Here is a 27185-nt window from a genome sequence, read left to right on the forward strand (position 1 = left end):
AGGTGGCGGAATGATGCACAGCATTTGCATCCAGAAAAAGATTCACGCAGCTAAACATTCCTTGAGAAGGAACCACAGGACCTGGCAAATTGTAGACTGAGGTACATCACATCAGAGAGTTTATCAGGGCAGCCCTGCATGCTTCTTCAAAACAAACAGTGTACTGTGGAAGTGTTTTCATTGCTTTACCACTGTGACTTGTCACTTGCTTGGTTGAATGATTGAGTGTGCCTGAGAGGCACTGCTCCCACCAACCTCCTGGATATACTGGCGCTCTTGGTTCCAACTAAAGGTAATTCCTGGATAAAGAGAAGTCTGTCAAGGAGAAGTAATGAAGGACACTAAGAGTGATCGTTGTCTCGACCTCTACCACTGAATTGCTTGAAAACACGTCCCTACTACAGCAGATGCGGATGTATCGTCCCTCCCTTATAGGTCTTATTTTACCAGGTAGGATGTCTCAACTACCAAATAAGCCTACCATGATGATGGAAACCACCCTAGATACAATTTTTAAAGAAGCCATGGCTATGAGCACCAAGATCAAATTTTTTGATGCCAGGATGACTTCATGGTTTGCGGCTATCATATCTCTAGGATCTAATCTTACAACTATACACCACAGCCCAGATATATCTAATAAACGCACTGAAGAACCGGATAGACTAAGGAGTCTTCAACAGGACTGGGAGAGAGGTTGGACTACTGTGGAGAAAAGTTATGGATTTGCAAGATAGGTCTCGTAGAGAGAACACCTGACTTTATGGAATGCCAGAGGTGATGGAGGGATTGGGACACAACCACATTTCTGACCTCCTTTTTGCCATAACTGCTGCATATCACATTTCCTGGTGCATTAGAATTTCAGAGAGCACACAGGCTCAGAGTCCATCACTCAAAACTAACAAACAAGTCTAGGGCAATTACTGAATGCCTTTTGTGGCAGCAGCACAATAAACTCATCCTTCAGGCAGCAAACCAGAATGGCGGTCCGTTTAAATAAGATGGTTTGCTGATTCACATTGCAGCTGATTTCTCACATGAAGCAGCAATCAAAAGAAATAAAATCCCTGCAATCTACCCTAGAATGAGGAAGGATGGTGTGAAATTTGGACAACTAGATGCAGCAACCACGGTCCTGACTATTCATAGCTTCACATCTGAATTTGAAGATACTGGCAACTTGGTGAACTTGCTGGATAAGCTTGGTGGGGGCTTGATGGAGGTCAGATTGAAACAGAATAGTGGAAAAATACCAGTTGAAGAAGCACATAGGGATCTCATACGTAAAAAATTCAATCACCACATCAGAGCCGGACCCGTTTCACTTATCATAGGTGGCCAGACTGGGCAGGCTCGAATAATTCTTTGATGTCTTGCTCATGGGAGAGTCAAAGACAAACCGAGTTCTTCCCAGGACCACCAGGATACTAATGCTAAATGTATCCCTTCAATGATGGACTGACTGATTGGGTACTCCTGGTAATGCTGTTATCATCAATACTTCTATTTCTCACTAACCTCAAATAGTACAAGGGACAACGCAGAACTTGCCTATGCACATCTTGTCAATGAATGTGAATGATCTTACAAATTTTGCCAAGAGAAATATTATCCTGGGTAACCCTGCCCCACCAAAGAGCGGGTATAACTCTTTTAAAGGAGACCCATACCCCACTGACTGAAGCAGACAAATAAAAAACGGACTGGATCGGGAGGGTGGTGAGCAGTTGCCATACAAAGCCCAAGGCTGATGCTATTACAGATGTGAGAAGTACTCTAATTTTTTTTTAGAAAGTGTGAAGAAGCAATCCTGATTCACAAGTCATTTCTCCACAAGACCATGAAAACTATGAAGATACACGGGAGGCAAATATGTTTTTGTGAAAGTAAAGTGGGCGATCGACCCCTCATCTCGGTATATTCACCCAATGGATGTAAATCCACATTTTTTGGCCAACTAAATAGACTGCTCCCAGAATTAGGAGAGACTACGTTAACTGTCAGAGGGAAGTGTAATCTAGCTCCTGGCCCACTTATAGACAGAAATGGCCCAAGTGACAGAAGGAATGCTACAGACACCTCATGAGGAGTAGACTTCTTTCTGATTCAAAATATTTTATTGCAGTTACCATTCCTACCAGGAAGCTTACGGTTATCTCATGGTATTAGACTTATTCATTTGTTGCAGACCTCCTCAACTAGTCTCTGGAGGATGTAGGTCTCCAAATATTGTCTACCAGCAGAGAAGCAGGCATTAAATACCCACGCCATGCTTTGGTGATCAGAGAATGAACAATCTGTCTCTTCTCAACGGGAGGTCATTGCAGTAGGTAAGGCAGTTTTCAAAACTCCACACTTAGAAACTTTTTGGAGCAGTACATTGAAATGAATGGGTTTCGACAATAAATTGCAGGTAAGTTACTTTCACGTTACTTTTCTAACTCAGTGCTCGATACCCAAATTCAGCACTGGGACATTTCCTGCAAACAGGTGAGTAAGGAAAATGGTACTTACCAGTATGCTCTGTTCTTGGCATGTAGAGCTGAAGATCCGTACACTGTGCATAGATCGCCATCCGGTGTTGGCTCGGATGCTTGCACCTTGTTGTTGTCTTGGAAGAAGTCTTTTGTAGTCACGAGATAGGTGACTCCTCCCTTGGACGATAGTGCGCATGGGCATCGACGCCATCTTCAGATTATTTGTCGCCATGATGGGAAATTATGGACTCAGTAAGAAATAGAAGAGATGTCCATGTGAATGTATCTAATTAAGATAATACTGGAACAGAGACAGGTTCCGGGGAGGTGGGTGGGTGTGTACGGATCTGCAGCTCTACATGCCAAGAACAGATGCATATTGGTAAGTAGCATTTTCCGTTCAAGGCATATGAGCTGCAGATCGTACACTGTGCAAAGACTGTACAGCAGTGTCTCCCTTAGCGGTGGTCACCTGTGCAGTGGTTTGAAAAAGAGTTTTAAGAACAGCTTGGCCTACAGAAGCTTGTTGTTTAGCCTGCACGTCAACACGGTAGTGTTTGGTGAAGGTGTGTGGTGTAGACCATGTTACTATTTTACATATGTCATTTAAGGGGTTGTTCCCTAAGAATGCCATGGAAGCCCCTAGTTTGCATGTTGAATGCGCTCTAAGGGGACTTTTTAATGTGCGCTTAGCCTTTTGGTAGCATATTTGAATGCATTTTACAATCCACCTCGCGACCCCAGCTTTGGAGATGGGTTACCTTTATGAGGTGGGGAGAAGGCTACAAACAGTTGTTTTGTTTTTAGAAATGGTTAAGTCCTGTCAATGTAATAAAGCAGTGCTCTTTTGACGTCTAGTGTGTGAAGAGCTCTCTCTGCAACGGAGTTTGGATTTTGAAAAAACACCAGTAACTCAACTGATTGGTTAAGCTGAAAAGCAGATTTGACTTTGGGAAGGAATTTTGGATTTGTTCTGAGAACCACTTTGTTACACTGTATTTGTAAGAATGGTTCTTGTATGGTTAAAGCCATACAAGAACCATTATAAGATCTCTAAGATGCCCTCTGTTGTGCATTTTACATTAAATCCCACACTGGCGTCAGTGTGGGTTTAATGTGCTGAGAAGTTTGATACCAAACTTCCCAGTCTTCAGTGTAGCCATTATGGTGCTGTGGAGTACATGCTGAGAAACTCCCAGCACCATATACTCTCAATGGCAGCACTGCACTTACAGTGCCCGGGATGGACTTGGGCACTGTAGGGGTAGAGGGCTCATGCACCTGTACGATCACCACTGGCATAGGGCACCCAGCTAGAGGGGTGATGGATGTAGGCCAGGGCAGTTGTTTGTGGGCACGGCACACAGGGATGTGTGCCATGTCGACTCTTCACTTTGTTCTGCATCAAGACACGCGGCCTGCAAAGGCAGTGTGTGGGTGTCAGGGTACAGGGCCTCTTAGGGTGGCAGAATAAGTGCTGCAGCCCTCAGAGGCCTGCTCTGGCCACAGTGCCCTGGGTACCTGTGGTACCATTTACCAGGGGCTGACATGTGGCCACAGATGCCAATTGAGTTTAGGCTTCAATGCAGTTTTAGGGAAGGAACATAGGCCCTGGGCACCTGATTGGCTGGAGCCCAGGGTACACTCAGTCAAAGAACATTAGCAATTCAGCAAAAAGTGCATGCAAGAAAGTACCATGGAAGAAAGAGGGCCCTTTCTCACACGCCTTGACCATTTAATATACTCCGCATTTTGAACACAGCGGTAAAGAGGGCCAGAGAGGTTCCTAGCAAAATCTCAGTACAAGACAACCCTAATAAAATAGTGCTTAAGGAAAAAAATAATGTGAGCCCTATAGTTTCTTTACAACTATGAAAGTACTAAAAAGAATTGAGATTCAGTGTTTTATGAACTGCAATACTCCCTACTGTGTGTATCTAATTATTTGCTTACAGGGCAAACAATATGTAGGGGCGGCTAAAAGACAACGCAAGATAAGGTGGAAAGTTATAAGGCGGCGATTAAAGATGTTGATCCGAAATATCTTTTGGCTGCACACTTTTTCGGATACATCAGGGTGAGAACATCAATTGAATTAGAATGTTAGGAATACATCCTGCTTTATGAAGACACAGGGGATCAAATGGAGAGCACAGACTCAAATTACAGGAAACATGATTGATTAACACACTAAGAACTGTCGATGCTGGCCTGAACTTAGAGCATGAACAACATACTACTTTGAAATAAGGAGATTCCAACACTGTATATATATTAGGGTGTTGTAGATATGGTGGCATCAAAGTTCCCAACGGCTGGGACTCCTGTGGAGAGTATAATGGCTGCCCTTCACACCCAAAGTTCTACTTGTTCTGATTTTTCTACTTATCCTTGGATTTCATCACAATCAATTTATGGAGTTTGATTAACTGATGGATCTTAAAAGCGAGATTTTTTTTTTTTTTTTTTTAAATCAATGTAGCATTGGCCACAAGGATTTGATGGTTGAGTAATTATATGGAGGAGTATTGGAGCCCATTTGTCTGCAAGTATGCCCCGCTCGGTGGTGCTATATCTATAAGCTCATTAAGACACATGTAGCGTTAAGCATAAACGTTTTCTGTATGTACGTGGAGGATTTCTAGGAGTTGGGTATTTTATTGCTATGTTAGTTTGGGGCAATTTTTTAAGCAATTGACAGTGACATCAGAAGGTTTTAGGGTTTACATTTGTCCTGAAGTTGATTGTGCAAGCTTGCCGTTTTGATCAAAATCATTAAGCGTGTTAATTAATAGTGAGGGATGTTGAACCCCAATATCACAAGGATTTGGGTATATTAACGACAATTCTGCAGCCCACACGCCCCACTTTTCTTTGCCTAGCAACTAGATGTATACCATCAAAGGGGCGTGAATGGGTATTCGGAGAGTTTAGAATCAGACATAATGGAGGATTGATGACATTACAGGTGATTTTGCTTCTTTTCAAGGTAATTGAAAATTCCTGTTAGGTCTTGGTTGTGTAGCTTCTTTTAACCTATGAATATGCTTCCTTTACTGGTAACTGACATTTTATGGAATAGACTGAATGCCTTACCATAAAGATAGCGACTGTGTGCTTTGGGATTGATCAGTAGTGTCCTTCCTAAAAGTCTGAACTGAATTCAAGTGGCATCACCCATAGTTGGGAGATGGATGCAACCTGACTCTAGTGAGGGGCTGAGTATGCTATTGGTGAGAGTCTCCATTCGAATGAAAATGTTCTTGTATATGTGAGTTCAATTTGTGTTGGATTGCTATTCAATTTTGTTGTTTTTTATTTCCATGCATGCTTCTTTCTCTAGCGACTGACACGTTGATCAGACTTAATCATAAGATTAGTGACACTGTGATTTTGGAATCAATTACCTATGAATTTGATCAGTATTTATGTGGCGCCATCCGCTGGTGGTGGATGAATACAACCAAATGTTATGTGGGGTTTAAGTATGCTAATGGCGAGGTCTCAACATTACAGTTAATATTGTTTTTTGTACATTTTTCTTGTGGTGGATCGGTAATTCATCTTTACAGCTTTAGTATGGAATATTTTTTGCTGTTACTGTTAAGACCCTTCATGGAAGTAAAATGAAGACATATTCTGAATTTGTAATTAGGGTACATGGCAGATTTATAAAGAATAACATAAATAGTGATCTTAATTGGGTCCCAGGTGATTTTAATTAAATAGATGTTAAGTCTATTAGTCGTAAATGGGTAGTCTGTATAATGAAAGTACTGACTGGGGGCATGTGCTAGTCTGACATTCAGATGGATGGTATACGGAGATACCTTGTGAAAGCCAGGCTCGCCGTTTTTGGAAAAGGAACATTAGCTGTGTAAATTTGATGGAAATTGTTGGTATGAACAATAGAGATGTTGATGAAGATCTATGAAAGACCAAGTAGAATTGGGGAGAAATAAATTGGCGATTCCTCTAAAGGAGGGTTGTACACACCAGTGGACTTTAGATCTGTGTAGTACGGGGTATGATAAGCTTACAGCGACAGAGATTTGAGCTTATGACACATTCTATATCTAGATGCCAGTATGTAAGAAAGTATATTAAGGAATATGCTACTTACCAGTATGCATCTGTTCTTGGCATGTAGAGCTGCAGATCTACACACTTTTGCATAGATCGCCATCTGGTGTTGGGCCCGGATGTTTGCAGTTTGTTTTTCCTCTTGGAAAGTCTTTGGAAGTCACGAGGTTGGTGACTCCTCCCTTGGTTCGTATTGCGCATGGGCTTCCGCTCCATCCTCAGATTGTTTTTCACCAACAGGGAAAGATGGAGCATAGTAATAACAGTGAAGAAACCCATGTGTGTTGTATCTAAATAAGATAGACTGGAACAGATACAGGTAGCCGGGGAGGCGGGTGGGCGTGTGTAGATCTGTAGCTCTACATGCCAAGAACAGATGCATACTGGTAATTACAGATTACACACTTTTGCATAGACTATATAGCAGTTCCCAACCTTAGCGGCGACCACCGGTATCTGTTGCAGTGGTTTGAAATAGTGTTTTTAGTACAGCCTGGCCCACACTAGCTTGTTGCTTGGTTTGCACATCTACACAGTAATGTTTAGTGAAAGTGTGCGGTGTTGACCATGTAGCTGCCTTGCAGATATCATCTAATGGGATGTTCCCTAGAAAAGCCATAGAAGCCCCTATCTTTCTTGTAGAGTGGGCTTTAGGGGGAACAGATAGCGTGCATTTTGCTTTGTGGTAGCAAATCTGTATGCATTTTACAATCCACCTAGCTATCCCTGATTTAGAGATGGGGTTGCCTTTATGAGGTGGAGAGAAAGAGACAAACAGTTGCTTTGTCTTTCTGAAAGGTTGTGTTCTCTGGATATAGTAAAGCAAGGCCCTTTTAACATCCAGTGTGTGTAGAGCCCTTTCTGCAACAGTTTGAGGTTGCGAGAAGAAAACCGGTAATTCTACTGATTGGTTTAGATGAAAGGGTGAGATGACTTTCGGTAGGAATTTTGGGTTGGTACGGAGAACAACCTTGTTCGGGTGCATTTGGAGAAAAGGTTATTGTATAGTAAGTGCTTGTATCTCACTGACCCTTCTAAGGGAGGGTATGGCTACAAGGAAAGCTGTTTTCCATGTGAGGAATTGCAGTTCGCATTTATGCAAAGATTCGAAAGGCGGTCCCATTAGCCTTGTGAGTACTATATTTAAGTTCCACACAGGTGAGGGTGGCACTCTGGGGGGAATTATTTGTTTTAGGCCTTCCATGAAGGCTTTAATGGCAGGCACTCTGAAAAGTGATAGGTGCTGTCTGTTTTGTAGGTAAGCGGCAATTGCTGCGCGGTGTAGCCGAATGGATGTATATGCTAGGTTACATCTTTGTAGATGGAGTAAGTAGCATATGACATGCTGTATGGATGCGTCTAGAGGGTTGATTATGTTGTTATGGAAATAAACAACAAATCTTTTCCACTTGGCAGCGTAGCAGGCTCTAGTGGTAGGGCGTCTAGCTTCTCTGATAACGGTTATACAGTTGGGGGGAAGGTTAAGGTATCCGAATTCTAGGATCTCAGGAGCCAGATCGCAAGGTTGAGCTGAGCTGGGTCCTGGTGTCTGATCTCTCCATGGTTCTGGGTTAGGAGGCATGGTGAGAGGTGCAGCTTTCGCACCACTAATGGAATTAGTGGGAGAGGTGGAAAGGCGTATGCATATTTGCCTAACCAGTTCATCCATATCGCATTGCCTTTGGACAATGGGTGTGGGTATCTGGCGGCGAAGCTTGGGCATTTTTTGTTTTCGTGGGTGGCGAATAGGTCTATCTGTGGATGCCCCCACATCTGAAAGAACGGGTGAAGAACCTGCAGGTGAAGTTCCCACTCGTGGATCTGCTGCGTCTGTCTGCTGAGCAGATCTGCCATGGTGTTTTGGACTCCTGGGACATGCTGGGCTAGGAGAAAGATTTTGTGTGGAATTGCCCATCTCCATATGCTCTGTGCTAGTTGAGAGAGCTGTGGAGAGTGTGTGCCGCCTTGTTTTTTAATGTAGTACATGGCGGTCATGTTGTCTGTGCGAATAAGGACTGCCTTGCCTAAAATCTGTGTGTGAAAGGATTTTAGGGCTAGAAAGATTGCCAGTAACTCCAGATGGTTGATGTGGAGTAACTTTTGTTGCGGCGTCCATGTGCCCTGAACTGTGAGATGTAACAGATGAGCTCCCCAGCCGGAGAGCGATGCGTCTGTTGTCAGGATTATTTGTGGAACCGGGTCCAGGAACGGTCGACCTCTGGAAAGATTTGTGGTGTTCCACCACTGCAGAGAGCGATAGGTGCGACCATCTACCAACACCAGATCTGCCAGTTGCCCCTGGGCCTGGTTCCATTGGCGTGCTAAGCACTCTTGGAGTGGACGCATATGAAGTCTTGCATGAGGCACTATGAAAATGCAAGAGGCCATCACCCCTATCAGTTGCATAAACACTCTTGCTGGGAGGGAGTGTTGAAGTATGAATTTTTGACGGAAAACGCCTGAATGCTTGCAATCCTGGCCGGATTGGGGTAGGCTATGGCTTTTGAGGTGTCTATGGTGGCACCGAGGTATTGCTTTATGTGGGATGGTGTTAGCTGGGACTTTTGGTGGTTCACCGTGAAGCCTAGTTGGTGAAGTAGTTGGATTGTAGTGGCGGTGTGGTGTACACATTGGTTGTAGGATGCGGCTTTTATCAGCCAGTCGTCCAAATATGGGAAGACGTGAATGTGCTGTCTTCTGAGATGTGCCGCCACTACCGCTAGGCACTTGGTGAATACCCTTGGTGCTGTTGTGACCCCGAATGGGAGCACCTTGAACTGGTAGTGTTGCCCGTCTACTACAAATCTGAGGTACTTTCTGTGGACATGGTGTACCGGAATGTGAAAGTATGCGTCTTTCAAGTCCAGTGTGGTGAGAAAGTCGTTCTGGGAGAGGAGCGGAAGTACCTGCTGAAGTGTTACCATGTGAAAATTATCCGAATGTATGTATGTGTTTAGAGGCCGGAGATCTAAGATAGGTCGTAGAGTCTCGTCTCTTTTTGGTATCAGAAAATATAGGGAATAGACCCCTACATTTTGCTGATTGGTGGGGACCTGTTCTATCGCCTCTTTTTGTAGGAGAGAGATTACCTCCTGTTTTAGTAACGTGGAATGTTCTTGTGACATTGGGCGTTGCCTGGGTGGAATGTTGGGGGGGGGTAGATGTCAGTTCTAGGCAGTACCCTGAATGAATAATTTGGGTCACCCATCTGTCTGATGTGATGGACTCCCAGACGTTAAGGAAATTTTGTAGTCTGCTCCCGACCGGAGTGGGATGGTCTGGAGGGAGCAGGGGAAAGTCATTGGGTAGGCGGGGTGGCAGAGCGGGCGGTATTTGTTTTGCCTCTGCCTTTATTGTTATTGCCTCTATAGCCGCCTCTTTGATAACCCCTTGTGAAGGTGGATTGAGCAGGGGATTTGTAGGACGTGGACGCGCTATCTGAGGAGTAGCCTCTGCCCGTGCCCCGAAAGGAAGAGCGGCGAAAGGAGCGCCTAGGAGGGTGTGACTGTAGGGCTCCCATAGATTTCGCCGTATCTGTGTCTTTTTTCATCTTCTCGAGGGCCTCATCTACCTTTGGACCGAATAGATGTTCTTGATCAAATGGATGGTTTAATATGGAGGCTTGTACCTCAGGTTTAAAGCCCGAAACTCTCAGCCAAGCGTGGCGACGGAGGAGGACACTAGTGTTAATGGCCCTGGAGACTGTGTCTGCTGCGTCTAATGCACAGCGTATAGAGGTGTGGTCTTCTGTGGTTTCTAGTTCATCATAATGCGCTCTGTCGTATCTGGCCAATAGCGCTTGAGTGTTGGCGATACGCCATATATTGGCTGCCTGTGACGCAGTGTTTTCCTGACGCGTCCAGGAGCTTTGACTCTTTGGCAGGCGGTGGTGCTTCGCCTGACGCCTGGGAATTTGATCTCTTCCTTGCAGTGGATACCACTAGGGAATCCAGTGGCGGTGGCCCTTTGATGTAGGCAGGATCTGTGGAGGCAGCTTTATACTTCTTCTCTATGCGTGGGTTGAGGACCCTAGCCCTGACTGGGTCTTTAAAAACCTCTGGCGCATGTTTTATTACCCCTTTGAGCATAGGTAGTATAGAAGTAGACCTATGTGTAGTATCAAAGGTGTCTAGGAGGAAATCTTCCTCTACTGGGTCAATGTGTAGCTCTACCCCGTGATAATGTGCCGCCCTCTGAAGTAGGTGGTGAAAACCTAATGAGTCTTCTGGTGGAGATGGTCTGGATGGATAAAGGTCATCTTGAGGGACATCTGGAATGTCTGGATTATTATAATCATCCCATGGGTCTGGGGATCCTGTAGGGGTGGGGTCTTGTGGCACATCTGCTGGGTCGTTGTATGGGTCCCCCTGATCACCATGGTCTGGAGACGGGGTCGGAGAGCGATGAGGCAGGGGTGGAGAAGGCGGAGGTGGAGAGGGTGGAGGAGGTGGGGAAGGCACTCTGAAAGGGGAGGTAGCACAGTCTTTCCTCTTTGGAGGTGGAGGTGGAGCTGGTTTGTCCAAATGTCTCTTTTTAGAAGACAGTGCCAAATGTCCAGTTTTTGGATCCTTGGTAAGTGTCTTTTGCAAAGGATCTGGTGTAAATAGTTCTTGCGACACTGGCTGTTCGGTCGGCGCCGAAGTTTTTGGGGCTGATGGCTTTTTAGGCTTGTCTGTGCCGTGCTTTTTTGGAACCTCCGATTTTTTGGTCGGCGCCGAGACAGGCTTCGGCGCGGGAGTGTCGGTGCCGAGGGCCTTATGATGTTTGGTCGGCACCGAGAGGCTGGGTTTCGACACCGAGGGCTTTGGTGCGGAGCTCGGTGTCGAGGTAGAGGCCGATCTCTTCTTCGGTGCCGAAGTGTGTTTATCGGCACCGCTGGCAGGCTGACTCGAGCCCGTGCCACCGGACGGCTTATTAGGCTTCTTCACCGGGCCCGAAGGTGGGGTGTTCGAAGCAGTGTCTTTGGTCTTGCCTAGCCCCGGAGGCGAAGGTGTGACCGAAGCCTTTTTGGGTGTCGGTGTCATAAATAAAGTATTACGCACTCATAATTTCTATATGTATCAATATGATCATGCATAAAGCAAGAGGCTGAGTCTGTGGTATCAGGTTCAAAAGGGCTTTATTCCAATAACTCGAGTTATAGGGAGAATAGTTCCATCACCACAAGGGATCAGGAAGGGTCTTCTGCTCAGAATTCTCAAAATATTCTCAAACTTTATTCACAGAGTACAGTATATATACATTTCAATAATATACGTAAGCAGGAGTGCTTCAGGCGGAGCAAGAGAGAATGAGATAAGAGCATGTGGGTGTGTAAGTAGGCGTGAAGGTGGGCGTCCACTTGATGATCATAGGTGAATGTCATAGGTGGGTGGATGCCTGGAGGGGGTTCCGTGATCAGCTGGAACTTTACTGGAACTTTGCCTTACTTGTGCTCAACTCGAGCATGACGTGTAACGGACGTGGGGAAGGGTTGCTGTGCAACCGGGGAGTCTGGAAGTGAGGCCTTCAGTGTCAGGACGACCAGCACATCTTGTATTATCTGATATCTAAAGTCTAGAGCAGGGACTGATTTGTGACATATGTTGCCCATCACCAAGAGTAAATGTGGAATCTATTTCTCCATTCACTGCGTAGGCCCTACATGGGGGCTATGGGCTTTTCACTGACGTGAGCTTTGCAATCACACGAAAAGAGACAGAAAGGCTAGGCTCTCTCCTTTGCAGACGGGTCGTGTTTATTCCTCCTTCTCCAGGCAGGAATGTGGTTCAGTAGGAGTAAGCAGATAACCGTGCTCAATACTGTCTCGGCACCTCGGACAGGGCCCCTTTGGCTGAGGCCCAAGTGTGCAAGGCCAAGGATACGCAGCTGCAGCTCTCAGAGCGTCTGAGGCCTGAAACCTCTTTTCGGCTCTGACTGAGCCACAAACATGGGTTTTCATGAAAATGCAGGAAAACATGATGAAAAACGTGTAGGCCTCAGTGCAGATTTGTCGTTTCTCTCATGGGAGACTGGATGATGGCAGGCCACGTTATAGCATAAGCATCATGATAGACAGGCCATGGAGGGGAAATGCATGGGTTACATGCATGTGCACATAAGCGACGGGGAACACATGGGGACACATAGGCCTCATAATTTTTATTTCCTCATCGGCGCGGGTGTGGGAGGGGGTATTTTACTCACGACCCTCTGCGTCGGGGTGATGTCCTCCACATCAGAGTCATCGGCTTCGGAAGCACTGACTAGGTCCTCTTCGGTGTGCTGCTGTCCCGGAGCTTCGACGTCGTCCCCGAAGATGTCGACTGGAACGGAAGTCGAGGAGTGCGCCATTTTTCGTCTGGCCCTTCGATCTCAAATAGTTTTTGGGATCTGAAAGACTTGCAGGCGGGACAGTCTCGAGCCTCGTGTTCAGGGGAGAGGCAGAGGTTGCACACCTCATGAAGATCGGTGTGGGGGAATTTGGACCCACATCGAGGGCACTTCTTGAATGGAGTTCTTTCCATCAGCCGGGACTGGAGCTTGGATAGGCCCGAAGGCCGCCGTCGATGACTGGAATTGAAGGTGTGTCGAAGAAGAAGGTGATTGAGGAGATCAGGATCTGAACAATACCGCGAAGAGCGAGGATTCCGCTTCGATTGTCGAACTGGAATGTTCGGAACCGGAGCGCGAAGTATTACATCCGAGCCAGATGGCGGTAAAAAACAATCTGAGGATGGAGCCGAAGCCCATGCGCAATACGAACCAAGGGAGGAGTCATCGACCTGGTGACTTTCAAAGACTTTCCAAGAGGAAAAACAAACTGCAAACATCCGGGCCCAACACCAGATGGCGATCTATGCAAAAGTGTGTAATCTGCAGCTCATATGCCTCGAACATTAATTTTTTGTTGCATTTTAAGAGACATATGATCTGTGTGTAGTTTTGATTTACCTCTAGCTATTGGTATGAATAAAGTGAAGCAAGCAAACTCCAACCAGTTTATAGACAGTATTTTACAGTCGACGCATTCAGGGTGATGTTGTGCACAATGTTGGGCTTTATGAAAAGACAGAAGGAATATCTGACTTCGAGTATGGTAAGCCACTGTATGGATGGCTAATTATTTCCATGCCTATTTAGACGCTTAGTAGTAGACTACAGTTTGGTTTTCAGGAACTACACCCTGGTTTCTCTTGCCAATCTATCTATTAATGCATATTTGAGAAAAATTGAAGTGTGTGATAATTTTGTTGAATGAATGGGATGCCTCTCTATGAAGACGTAAACCAGATATTTGTATGTGAGAACCTTGAGAAGGTAATCCATCCTGAATATAATTTTACATTATATATTTTAGATTTTGAAGTTGTATGTTTTTATTGCATATTTAAAATACTCTGATTTATGGGTATACTGTTTTGTGTTAACATCACAAAGATTGTTTGTTTTATCATTCTGTTCAGCTTTTGGTGGTTTTCTGTCTCATAGGCCTTCAAGAGTACACTTTGGGTGCAGGATAACACGACTGTCTGCCACTCATGCTGAACGATTAGGATATTATTATCTGAATTTCTTTTTATTAAGGGATAGTATTTGCACTTCTGTCTATTACAATAATAATATATTGTGTTGGACTTATGTTTGTGAAGAATGCATTATAATGTATATTTGTGTAGGTTCATTTTTATGCTTTGTATGTATTTTCATGTAATGTCATTGTTCATACTGCAGCCCTGAAAAGCATGGAGATGAATGGATGTTAGTATAGAATGTCTTCTTATGTATGTTTGCGTCGGCTCATGTTCATATTTTGTATTCTAATGTAATGCCGTTGGACCATTTTACAGTCCTGAAGAAGCAGGGTTTCCAGCCAAACACGTGTTGGCTGTTTACATGGAAATTGGAAGTCAATATTGAATCTAGTGGCAAACATCAAACTGGATGACTGATAAAGAAACTAAAGAGGTGTGTGAGGCAATATCCAACAAGGATGCCAAGAGTTGGTGGATGATGAAGCTCCTTTCATTTTATCTGTATACATATTTTGTAAGAGGTAGAAGGTTGTGTACCCTAATGGCGGGTGTGGATTGTTTGTATGGTAAAGTATATGGGGTAATAAACTACTGTTTATCATATTTGGAAGTTTGCTTTGACAGTTAATGATTCGTGCTTGCATTGCTCCCTCCCTGACTCTCTAGTACTGCTGGGAAATGTGACGGGTGGGATTTTCAGTTTTTTTCCGTGCTGTGGCCGGCACAGCCATGTTAGCAGACTTAATAATCCACACTTGTACTATAGGAAAGTGTATTATTATTTCGGCTGGACAAGGGTCCATCTCAATGGATAAGGCCACACAAGGATGATGGCAGACAAAATAAAATAAACCCGTTGTCAATACCTGGTAACATGACACAAAGCAGTCAGGTTTAAATCAAAGGTGATGTGTTAAGTATTTAGGCAGGACATACACAGTGAGTAAAATAAGACCAAAAAACGAAAATCTAAACAGAGGATCCTGAAATAGGACGTTTTAGAGATGTAAGTGAAAACTGCACCAAAAAGTAAAAAGGTGCAAATGATAGCCTTCGAAGGAAGCATTGGGGGAGAATTGGCAGATGCTCAACCAGGAGGTCAATGTGGTTCAGAATGCCACACTACAAGATCTTCTAGGCTAGCGCAAATAGTTGGGGTGAATACTCCCCGGCTTTTGGATGTAGGACATCACTGTCATATGGCTGTAAAATGAGGTCTGTTTGGACCCCAAGGAGTCTGCAAAGGGCTGAGTTCTACACTAATTGCTACGACTTTCAGGTTTTCGATGTGGAACTCTGCTGTTGTGGCATCCAAGTAAATTGCAAAGTCATGACTTTAAAATGTGCTCTCCACCACTTGAGTAAGGCATCTGTGGTAACGGTCACCAGCAGAAAAGGGTCGAGGAAAAATCTGTCTAGCAAAATAATGTTATTCAACCATTTGAGAGTGTGCTGCATCTTGAAATGTCTCAACACTAGATCTTTTGAGAATTTTTCCCTGATGAAGTCCCTTGTGGGGACGAAACGCATTGGCTGGGCTGACAAGATTAATGTTTATTGTTGTGAGGATAATACAAAATCACGGAAACTTGGAAATGTAACACTGATTGCAAAGGACTACTAAAAGCTTGAATTGTAATATAGTCTGGCGTGCCTTCCTTTTGTATATACGGATTATTATGAAACCTAGTCTGTCTAATAAAGATGCTGCAGTCAGAGTGCTCTAGACATTGCTCCTTGCTGATGCTTCCCATCAGCCAATCTTCTAAGTAAGACAAGATGTCAATGGTGTTTCTCCACAGGTGTTAAGCTACTACACCTAGACATTTGGTAAACACCCTTGAGGCTGTAGTGACAACGAAAGGTAGAACTATGAATTGGTCGTGTGTTTGCGTAACACAAAGTGCATGTAGTGATGATGTGCCAGACGTACCGGGTGTGGAATTAAGTGTTCTTGAGGTTGAGCAGCACCATGTTATTCACCGTGTGGAGCAGAGGGATGGTATCTTACACGATGATCACGTGTAGGTTCTCCAAGAGGAATCACCAGTTCAGCAGCCTGAGATCTAGCATAGGCTGCATCCCCTTTTGGGGACCAGGAAGGACATGCATAAGTCTCCTTGATCATGCTGGCGAGGCGAAAACAGCTCGATGGTCCATTGTTGAAGAGGTTCTGTACTTCTTCCAGCAGTCGGTGCAGATGTTCTCAATTGAAGACATGGTGACGAGGTAGTAGGTTTGGTGGCATGATGTGGAAAATCAGGAAGTACCCTGGTGAACAACAAAGATCAACCAGATGTCAGAGCTTATTTTCTCCCCTTCTGGATGTAAGGCCATCAACTTTCCCCCAACAGGTGTGAGGTGCAGACACCCTGTGGGGCCGCCTAAACCCATGCCCGGTTTCCTCGGTATCCACCCCTGTCAAAGAACTTAGGTCGTGTGTGTGGGTCCTAAAAGGAGTGCTTCTGAGGATACACCTGCTTCTTAGGAGTAGAAGATGGGCAGCCTCCCCTCACCTGCTCTTTCCAGAAGACCGACCTAGGTGTCGAGGTCTGCCGCATGGGCTTGGTAGTCTTAAAGTTTTCTAGCATTGTGTTGAACAGAAAACCCAACAAATGCTCCCAAAAATCAGGAAAATTATTCGATTTAGTGGCACTTCAGATCTAAAACACGAGACTCAAATAGAAACATGGCACTTTCTTTTTTTTTTTTACTGAGTTTTATATAGCGCGAACTTGACCCGGTATCGGAGCGCTTTACATAGCACCAGTTGCGTTGCAAGAGGACACAAATTAATTTTTGTAAGGCACGGGGAGATTAAGTGATTTGCCCAGAATCACAGGATGTTCAGTGTCATTGCCGAGACTTAAACCTAGTTCCCCAAATTCGATGTCGACCGCCATAGCCGTTGGGCCAAATCCTCCCCCCAAACCTTAACAGGTTATGCTGGCATTCATCTCTTGCAAGGTGCTATCAGCAGTTTCCAATGCACATCTAGTTTGTGTGCACTATGATCTTTGCTTCCGCAACAAGGCTTTGCTCTCTTGCAGTAAGCTTCAGGGAGGTGTTCGACTAGTTCTTGCATCTCTTTCCAGGGATGGTGATGGTACCTGTAAGCTGTGGGACTAAACTTGCGATCCTCCAGTTTGGCCATGCCAACAGATCCCCACTTACTGCAGCATCCATCTTCTTGCTCTCGTTGTCAGGAGGAGGAATATCCCGAGTAGACGTCCTCTTCCTTGCACCCTGGACAACAGGAGTCAGGAGGGACTTGACCCAAAATGAAAAGCAGATAGGCTTGGCGGCACCTTATACGTATTCCCCACACGAACAGTGACAACCCTAACCTTCAGGTGGGCTCTAAAGCGGTCTACACTGGTCTCAAGCATGCTTCTAAGCATGGAGAGACACTTTTTTTTATGTTTTGGTACGATTGGTCCTAGAGAGAAAATTGTAATCCTTTACTACATGGAGCTTCACCTTGTGGTGCTATGCTGCTCTCTGTATGTTTCCATAGTAGGCAGTGTGACTGTCTGCTGGGGAGGGGTCCAAGTGAGGATCATCGTGGGGAGCCACCTTATGATCCTCCCAAGGGTCATCCCCCTTACCAGGTGAGAAAGGGCCAAAAGGGTCTTGTGGATCAGAGGAGCTGCGTCAGTGCGAGTCAGTGCGATTAAAGTGGGACAATTGGATGTGGTGACTTAGGAGGAGTAGGTGTGAAGATCAAGGAGGTGGTGTACCAGACCTAGGAGTAGGAGATTGTGGTGGTGGGCTGGTGGACATGTCCCTAACATTATCGGGGACAGTATAGGTCTTAAGCTCCTCAGAGATGTGCTCCTCAAAGTGAAGCTTCCACTTCTGTGGGATGAGAGAAGTGTGAATTTGTGACTGTGGAGGGGTCTGGCCAATAACTCCCCCGTGGAGGTGTGGACAAATATTATCTTCTGCTCGACATCAGCCACATCCGGGAGCTATACTCTGATCGAAGCCTCGCTCCAGTCCAAATCTGGAGTCGAAGCCTGTTTCAGAGCTGATCTCCAAGTGGGTTTAGGAGTCCGCTTTGAAATAGATTTCGCCCCCAAGGATGGATTCTCAGGACTGAGGCAGCGAGGAGCGCTTTCTTTACACTGGAAGGCTCAGGCTCTTCTCGCTCAATGCCGAAGATGTCCTTTGGTACAGGTTTCAAGTCTGTGCCAAATGCTTGACTGGCACCGAAATGCTTTACAAGACAAGCAGGTTGCCTCATTATGGTGTGAATATCAACAATGGTTGCATATATGCTGCTGATCAGACCTGGGGAACGCGGTGTTGCATTCAGGACATAAATTGAAAAATGTGCCCTCTTCATAACACTCCCTATTTTCCCTTGATGACAGTGATTCTTTTTACGAACTAGGTCCACAAGAGAGCCACAAAGACACTGTTCGGAGTCGAGTCCCCCTATTTGCTGTCCGGGAGATTTTCCATCACAGTAAGTATCTAAGTCTGGCATGGAAAGTTATCAGTATCCAGTAAAGTACAATCTCTGGGGCTACCAAGGAAAGTCCTGGCAAAAAACCACAGCTGTCTCAGGGCTGGAACTATGACGTCAGAATCTATGGTGGGGAAAAAAAGTTTGTTCTGGTGCATTGTAGACTAAAGGTGGAGTCAAAAGGAGTCTTCAATAAAAAATGTCAAAGAAAAACAACTTTCAAACGCCTACGCCCAACAATAGATGGCAGGAGTATGCAGAGCATGTGTATCTACAACCACACTTTATTCTAATACAGATGTTTTCCCATGTAGGAGTAACGGCAGTGTAATGAATTATCCAAGGAGTGCCTCACACCAGCCAGGAAGCAGCGAAAAATGGGTGGTGGCGGTGAATGTGAATGCAGCTCGGTTGGAAGACTATATAACTACAAGAAATTATGGAGCCCTGCTGTTGGATAATTTAACAGAGTTCCACGCAGTTTCGTGGCACCAAATATAAGTGTGCGTAAATAAATGCATTCACCAGCGAGTTAATTCTGTCCCAGTTCTTAGGGGATATAATGCTTAATTTACATATATATTTTAACTTTCTGTAATGTGCAGGTTTGATAGCAAAATCATCCTCACGTTCAGTTTACTGCTATGGATAATAATGCACATTTGACTAAGATCTGTATTTTTTACATTCTTTTTAACAGAGGATTAAACTTGATCACTTCCACCTATGGGACCAATCTGAGAAGCCAACTTTAAAACTTCAGTAATTATTTGCCGGAATGGACATTTTAGACAGCTTCTGCCTACTAGGCTACAATGTGACATTCAGAAAGAGCCAACAAAGTGATTACCAATTATCCTCCTCAAAACAGGACAGATGCTTTCAAAAGACTGGTTTTAGAGACAGGAGTGGGTTTATATGCTTGCACATAAATAGGAGGGCAATGCAGACTAAAAGCACAGATGAAAGAACAGGAGGATTATAAGGTGTGCACATTAGATAGGGAGCGAGAGAAAGAGAACAAAAGGCCTTACCTTTGGAGGTGCTGGACACCATAGTTATGTTGGGGCTTGCAGATGGTGCTGGCTGGATTATGGGAATCCCTTGGGAAGCTGCAACGACCTTCCCATTGGCATGGGGGAGGGTGAAACGAATGCTGGTGGTGCCACCCGTCCCTGGCACCTTGCTTCCAGCCATCTGCAGCTGTTGAGGGATGCTGGGTAAGATGTACTGAACCTGCGTAATGCTGCCTGGCTTGGCACTGGGTGCAGAGAGTATGTGTTGGGGCTGAAGGATGCCAAGGGGCACGGGACCATTCTGGCCACCTGCGGTGTTCTGGGCAATGAGCTGAAGTGAGTGCTGCTGCGTGAGCGTACCTGGGGAATACATAGGCACAGGTCCATTTCCTCCACTGGATACAGCAGGTCCATAACTGGTGGGCCCAACTAGCAGGTTTGTTACCAGGCTCCCTTGCGCTGTGGGCGTCTTACCGACCACTGCTGTCAGGTTGTGGTTGTTCACTGGCCCGGCCTGAGTTGTTACTGGCTGAAAGTGCTTTCTGTCAGCCCCTGGGGTATACACTACTCCTATTCCCATGGAAGGTAGTGAGGAGGCTGCGATTTGGCCGATGGGGACTGTGGGGGCGTGTGTGACAGCACAGGCTGGGGAGGTAACTTCGATTTTCCCTGGACCCAACATAGTGAAATGCTGAGGTAGCTCCAGAGAACCGATGAGTGCTTGCCCAGACCCCAGGTCGCTACTGTTTGCTCTGGCTGAAGAAGGCAGGGGTTTACTAGCAATAGGCACTGGGGAACTGCTGACTGGCTTCACCACATTGGTAACCATAGTGGAAGCAGTCCTCAGGGTGCCTGCAGCGGAGTGTCCAGGACCAAGCACCTTAAAGTTCGGACTGCTAATTGCTGGACTTGTAACTAGTACAGTTCCCTGAGATAGGCCCGCTGAGCGACTACTAGATACAGCAATGAAGGAAAGGCTGTCTGCAGAACCAGAAGTGCGCTGGGGACTGCATGACGATGTTTCAAACGCTTTGGAAGGTAGAGTGTAGACCCCACTACTGGCGGAGGGGTGCACACTGGGGTGCACCATGGCCTGCGGTAAGGTGCATGAGATGACAGACTGACTCGAGAAATGCAGCTGGCTCCCAGGGCTGCTTTCCATCACCTCTGTCCCCTGAGGCAGCACCAGTCTCTGTGACAAGTTGTCTACCCTCTTCCTCTTATGTGCAGAACTCGGGTCTGCCAAGGTGAAACGTACATCTGTTTGCTTGGACGGTATGTTCTGAGAGCGGACAGGAGCTCGGCAGTCACTGGACTTGAAGCTGCTCGGCGTTAGCTGGAATGTGCCCAGGCTCTTGCAGCAGGCCTGCTGGTGAAGTTCAGAGGTTGAGATGTGCATGGGGGAGCCCGAGCCCCCCTCAGCAGGCCTGCTCATCTGTGGTTTATTTTCGATTGGTGACCGGCAGAGACTGTAATTTCCAGAGAGGGAGGCGGTGCGGATCACTGGTGAGAATGTCTTCGGAGGGAAGTTCTGAAGAAGAGGAAAATAAGAGGTTATAGTCATGAAGAATGGTTCATTGGCCGCCTATCGTTCAGTGAATGTATCATCCTTGCAAAATGGTTGTCTGCTTGATTGTGTAACCTTGACTATGCATACTGTGTCTACAATTCTCTTGAGCTTTGTTAATAAAAAGATAAACAAAAAAAAGAATGGTTTATTGGCAACCCTTGTATACGGTCCCAGTGCACCTACACCTGAGGGGGCACGAGATCCCTCTGCACCTATAGTTAGACTCTAAGTTCTTCCCTTTTTCTAAACTGAATTACTGAACAGGCTTTGATCTTGCAGAGTGTTATTTACAATGTGCTCTGAATCCAAGTTTGTAATCCCCTCGGCCACCTTGAGTAGTAGCCTTGACTTCTCGCCTTTGCTACCCTGAAAGAGTTAAAAGTGAGCAACATGAATATTCAAACGGAACGCACCAGTATTGCAGGTCAGGGACCCTTACAGCAAACAGTACCTATACAGGGTACTGTCCAAAACCCTAGGAAAAGGCCACAGCACTCTATGAAAAGGCCCTACATACATATGGTTATTTCACAGAAAGTGAGTAGTGTTCACTTGAACATCCCTTCCGGTATTGCTGCCAGCCTGGTATGGATTAACAAAATGCCTTAACCACAATAAATATTTGCATGCCTGACAGAAACATTTAGCCCTAAGGAAAATGTTACTTACCCAGGAGACATCTGTTTATGGCATGCAGTGCTATAGATTCACATGCTGTGCATACTCCTGCCATTTAGTGTTGGGTCCATATGTGGGCAAGGTGTTTTTCTTAGAAGCCACCTTTCGAGTCACGAGGTAGTGGGACTCCTCCTCTTGTCGGTAATGCGCATGGTCATAGATTCCGTTGCTAGATTGCTTACCTGCACAGCGGGTAAGGATACATTGTCGTAAATGAAGTGAAGAATAGAGAAATGTCCATGCAAAAAGAAGAGTAAGACAGAAAGATTATTGCAACGGCCACAGGTATTCGGGGAGGAGTCTACAGCACTACATGCCACAAACATATGTCTACTAGGCAAGTAACATTTTCTGTTCGAGGCATGTGTGGCTGCAGATACACATGCTGTGCATTGACTTTAAAGCAGTCCTCCCTAAAAGCGGTTGCTAGCCAGTGGGTGTTATAGTAAACTGAAAAAGTGTGTGGAGCAGTGCCTGGCCAACGCTGGCTTGCTGGCAGGCTAGAACGGCCACGCAGTAATCTTTGGTAAACGTGTGTGGTGCAGACCATGTAGCTGCTTTGCATATGTCAGCTATTGGAATTTTTCCTAGGAAAGCCGTGGAGGCTCCAGGAAGAATAGGCTGCGTCCTCTTGGCTTTAGCATAACATGTAAGAATACACTATACTATGCACCTTGCAAAGCCTGATTTGGATAGTGCCTTCCTTTTGTGTGGTTTGGAGAAAGCAACAAAGAGCTGCTGTGTGTCTCTAAAAGGTTTAGTCATGTCAATGTAGCACCTGAGGGCTCGCTTACATCTAAAGTGTGGAGAGCCCATTCCGCAACCGAACCAGGTGGGGGGGGGGGGGGGGGGGGGGGGGGGTTTAAACAGAGTTCAAACGACTGATTAATGTGGAACTGAGAGACCACCCTAGGGAGGAATTTGAGGATGGCGCGGAGGACAAACCCTACCCCTTGGATTTGGAAACAAGGTTCTTCCAAGGTTAGTGCCTGAAGCTCACGGACACCTCTGAGTGAAGTGCTTGCAACTAGGAATGCAACCTTCCAAAATAGCAATGGAAGGGGGCAAGATTGGAGGGGTTCAGTCTTTTTAATACAATGTTGAGGTTCCATGCGAGTGGCGGTGGAAAACAAGGAGGGATGACCCTCTTAAGACCCTCCATAAAAGCTTTGAGGACTGGAATTCTGAAAAGGGAAATGTGTTGTCTGTTCTGAAGTTAAGTGGACACAGCAGCTAAGCGTAGTTGTACCGAAGTGAAGGGCAAACCCGACACCTGCAAATGTAGTAGGTAGCAGACAATATATTGTATTTGGGCTGCTAGTGGGTCGATGTGGTTTGAGTGACAGTAGTACACCAATCTTTTCCACCTGGCAGCATAAGAAGCACGGGTGGTAGGTCTGTGCGCTTCCTTGAAAATGTCCATGCATTCAGGTGGACGATTAAGGTACCCAAACTCTAGGGACCCCAGGAGCCTGATCGCAAAAATTGAGCAACCTGGGATTTAGGTGCCTGATTTCTCAATGCTTCTGAAAGAGGAATGTCCAGCCTGTTGGGGAGCCTCTGGTGTTGAACCACCGAGAGTTCAAACAGTCGTGAACCAGGGTTGGCAAGTCCTGGTGGAAGTCACCAGGATGAGGGTGAGAGACATCCTCTGAAGCCTTCTAACCATAAATGGAAGCAGTGGGAGAGGAAGAAAGGCACAGTGGAAACCTGGAGGTGAAGCTTGGGAATTTGGAGTTTTCTGCTGTGGCAAACAGGTCTATATCGAGGAAGCTCCACTGGTGGAAGTACTAGAGTAGGACTTGCGGGTGAAGTTCCCACTCGTAGACTTTTTGACACATCCTGCTGAGAAGGCCGGCAAAGTCGTTGTCCACTCCTGCATGCAGATAGATCTTGTGACGGACAGCCCACCGCCAAATGCCCTGAGCTAGTTGAGAGAGGTGGGGAGACCGGGTGCACCCTTGCTTCTGAAGATAATACAGATGAAAACTGTTATAGGAAAGGATGCTGTTCCTTGCCGTCGGTTTGTAGTAAATTTTCTGTGAGGGCTAATTTACAGCATTCCAATACAAAATAATTTCCTAACATGGATAAACATGAGAGACGACTGTCTCAAATTCACATCTACAGCAGATAAAAAACAACTGGATTTTCTGGATGTAACCCTCTTCTCCAAGAATGGTACACTGCACACCAAAACTTACTACAAACCGACGGCAAGGAACAGCATCCTTTCCTATAACAGTTTTCATCCCCGACCCCTCAGAGACAATCTTCCTTACAGTCAGTTTTTACGTCTAAAACGTAACTGCAGTAACCTAGATGACTACAAACAACAGGCAAGAGGTCTAGAGGATCAACTCATGAAGAGGGATTATCCAATCAAAACTATAAAAAAATGTCAGAAAAGAGCCCGCAATCAGCCCAGAGAGAATCTACTATCTACTGTGCAGAGAAGAACCAAAAGATCTCCTGACGTGTGTCACAACTTACAACACTGAATCAAACGCAGTGAAGAAAATCATTAACAAGAACTGGAGAATCTTAACTTCGAACACATTAAAATGGCCTAAACCGAGATTTGCCCATAAGAGAACCAAAAATATCAAAGACATCTTGGTCCATACAAGACCTAGAAGCATCACCTCAAGGGAAACCATAACAAAGGTATGGAACTTGAGTCCAATAGTGGGTCATAACCCATGCGGCACATGTTCGGTATGCTATCTCACAAAAGTGACTAAGACCTTACAATTACTCCCTAACCTAAAATGGGAACTGCGCAACCATACGAACTGTAACACCACCCATGTGGTGTACATGATCGTTTGCCCCTGTGGTTTGAGATACATAGGAATGACGTGCCGGAAGATCAAGCAGCGGATCATTGAGCATCGAAGTAACATCACATGCAATAGAGTAACAACACAAATGAGTAAACACTATATTGAAGCAAATCATACCGCAGAAGACTTACACTGGGTAATTATAGAGACCCAAATGTTTAAAGGCCACAATGTGGAGCGCGTACTTTTTGAAAAGGAACAACGCTGGGTCCATCGTCTCAAGACAGACAAAGAAGGTCTGAACGATACCATACCTTGGTGCGCCCTTAACAAGTGACAGTGACGACTACCCATCAGGAATATACTTTTGTGGTAAGAACCATTGAATACAGAGGACCCAATGAATAGGTTCCTGACAACCCCTAGACTCCGAACACAAACTTCGAAGTACATATAATGACATCATTGCACCCAGTACGAGTAAGAATCATTTTTGAAACATCATGAACATGGTAATCAAGATGGAGAAACTCTTAGTTTCAGTATTTGCACATACTGTCCGTTGTACACCACCAACACATACACGTATTACCATTGTACAAATCGCCAAGAGCCACGGTGCCAACCACCAGTGCCATCAACAATGCTAACTAAGACTGAGAAATTCTTATTCTGCATGCGCTATGCAATATGACATGAAGATTAAGTGTTTTAAAAATTCCAATCTTCACACTTGTACATCACCCACATACTTATCCCTAACAAGCAACTATGCCAACCACGAGTGCCACCATCATGGCCAACCAAGACCGAGTAGTGCTACTTTGATTTTAGGAGCGCCGGTCTATGTAACGTGAATCCAACCGGGCGCACGTTAACCCAGGGAATACGTCAGAGTCAGAACAAGCGATTCTGCCAGAGTAGCCGGTAAGCGACGCCGAGGCAAGTCTCCACGCCGCGGTAAATAGTGAGTAAAATAACCTAACTGTTTCCCCTTTCCTACAGCAAAAGGCTCTCATCTAACTGACAGATACCCTGAAGGAAGATGTCCAACTTGTTAAATAAGGTAACTGACTATCGCTTTCTGATATTTACGCTTTGTAGACAAACGGCGACGCTGTAAGTCCACACGAGTTCACGTAATTACCATCACACTCACCACAATTAATCGTTTTATCATCACACGACGAGCCATTTATGAGAAGAATTTAACGATAGATCAATCGCATATCCATAGCGGCCCGCTTTAACACACTTTGGCAAACGTGCACCATGCTACTAAGAGAACCGAGATAACGTTTGCTAAACCCTTCCGTATTTAGCTAATTTAATTAAGTATACACCCTATGCTGAGAAAATAAAGGCGCGAGTAATGCGCACGACAATCCACCACCGAGTTCGGTGTAAACGGGGCTAATTGCAATTGAATATCGTTCTAGCACGGTACATATACCAGTAATATGTTAGGTTGTGATAATATTCATGATTGTCTTTACAGGAACAGATACTATCGGTCTGACTCCTTACAACAAAGGTGGTGAGTAAAAATACCCACCTCCAGAACACTTGTGGTGAGCTAAAAATTGCCCCCCAATACTCCTTTTGGTCCTGACGAAAGCCTCTAGACCCTGCATGAGGCTGAAACATGTTGACCAGATCACATTAGACCCTTGCCAGTGCATTAAACTAATAATCAAGTTTATTCACATGCACGACCACTATTTTTTAATTTCCCTCTGTCATGCATCTCAAGAATAAAGGATACGGGATTTGACATAAGGAATTTTAAATATCACAGTTCACGGAGCACGAGCACACCCTCGTCCTAATATTTCTGACCACTACTGCACAACCAGTTGGTCTTCCTCCATGGGGAGGTTAGCATTTGGACAAAAAAAAGCCCAATGATCATGCTATTACGATACACGAAGGCGGAGAATCAAGATATACCGCCGAACGCCTGTGTACGTATATGAGGGTTTTTAACGATGACCAACCACGTTAACTAAAGACCCTGGTGCACAGGACAAGTGGTCCATTCTCCCCCACCCTGATATTGTTGTACTAACCATTGGAAGCTGAGTGGATCACTGCTTCTTCCGACCCCCCCCCCCCCACCCCCCCCCCCCCCATTGATATATTACAGTAATGGAGTTCCAGACAGGCAGGAACTGTGAACGTCTTCCCCCGACCGGAGTGGAATGGTCTGGGGGGAGTGGAGGGAAGTCACTGTTTAGTAGCGGGGGAGGTCCGGGTGTTGTTGTTACCTTGGCCTCTTCCTTTGTTGTTATTTCCCCTGTATCCTCCTCTAAAATATCCTCTATTGGGGGATGTTTGTGTTGTTGTTTTTATAAGAAGTGGAGGTAGTGTCTGTTCCCATGTTTTTGGATCCTCCTCTATAAAAGGAGCGACGTAAGGACCAACGTGTGGATGGAGACTGTAACGCTCCCGTGGACTTAGCAGTCTCCGTGTCCTTTTTCATTTTTTCCAGGGTGGTGTCTACAGCCGGTCCAAAGAGTTGTTCTTGATTGAACGGCTGGTTGAGGATGGTGGTTTGTACCTCTTGTTTAAAGCCTGAAATACGTAG

At 45.5% G+C, this 27185-nt stretch overlaps 1 protein-coding gene across 1 annotated transcript in view; it reads right to left on the reverse strand.

Annotated features, from left to right (window-relative positions):
* The window catches only part of CIC (capicua transcriptional repressor), a 786494-nt gene that overhangs the window by 256624 nt on the left and 502685 nt on the right, over window positions 1-27185 (reverse strand). Inside the window, exon 11 of the mRNA XM_085615585.1 lies at window positions 19583-21095. Coding sequence (XP_085471711.1) covers window positions 19583-21095 — 1513 coding nt within the window. The remainder of the gene's footprint in view (window positions 1-19582; window positions 21096-27185) is intronic.

This window comes from Triturus cristatus, chromosome 7 (assembly GCF_964204655.1).
Source record: "Triturus cristatus chromosome 7, aTriCri1.1, whole genome shotgun sequence".
Taxonomy (NCBI): domain Eukaryota; kingdom Metazoa; phylum Chordata; class Amphibia; order Caudata; family Salamandridae; genus Triturus; species Triturus cristatus.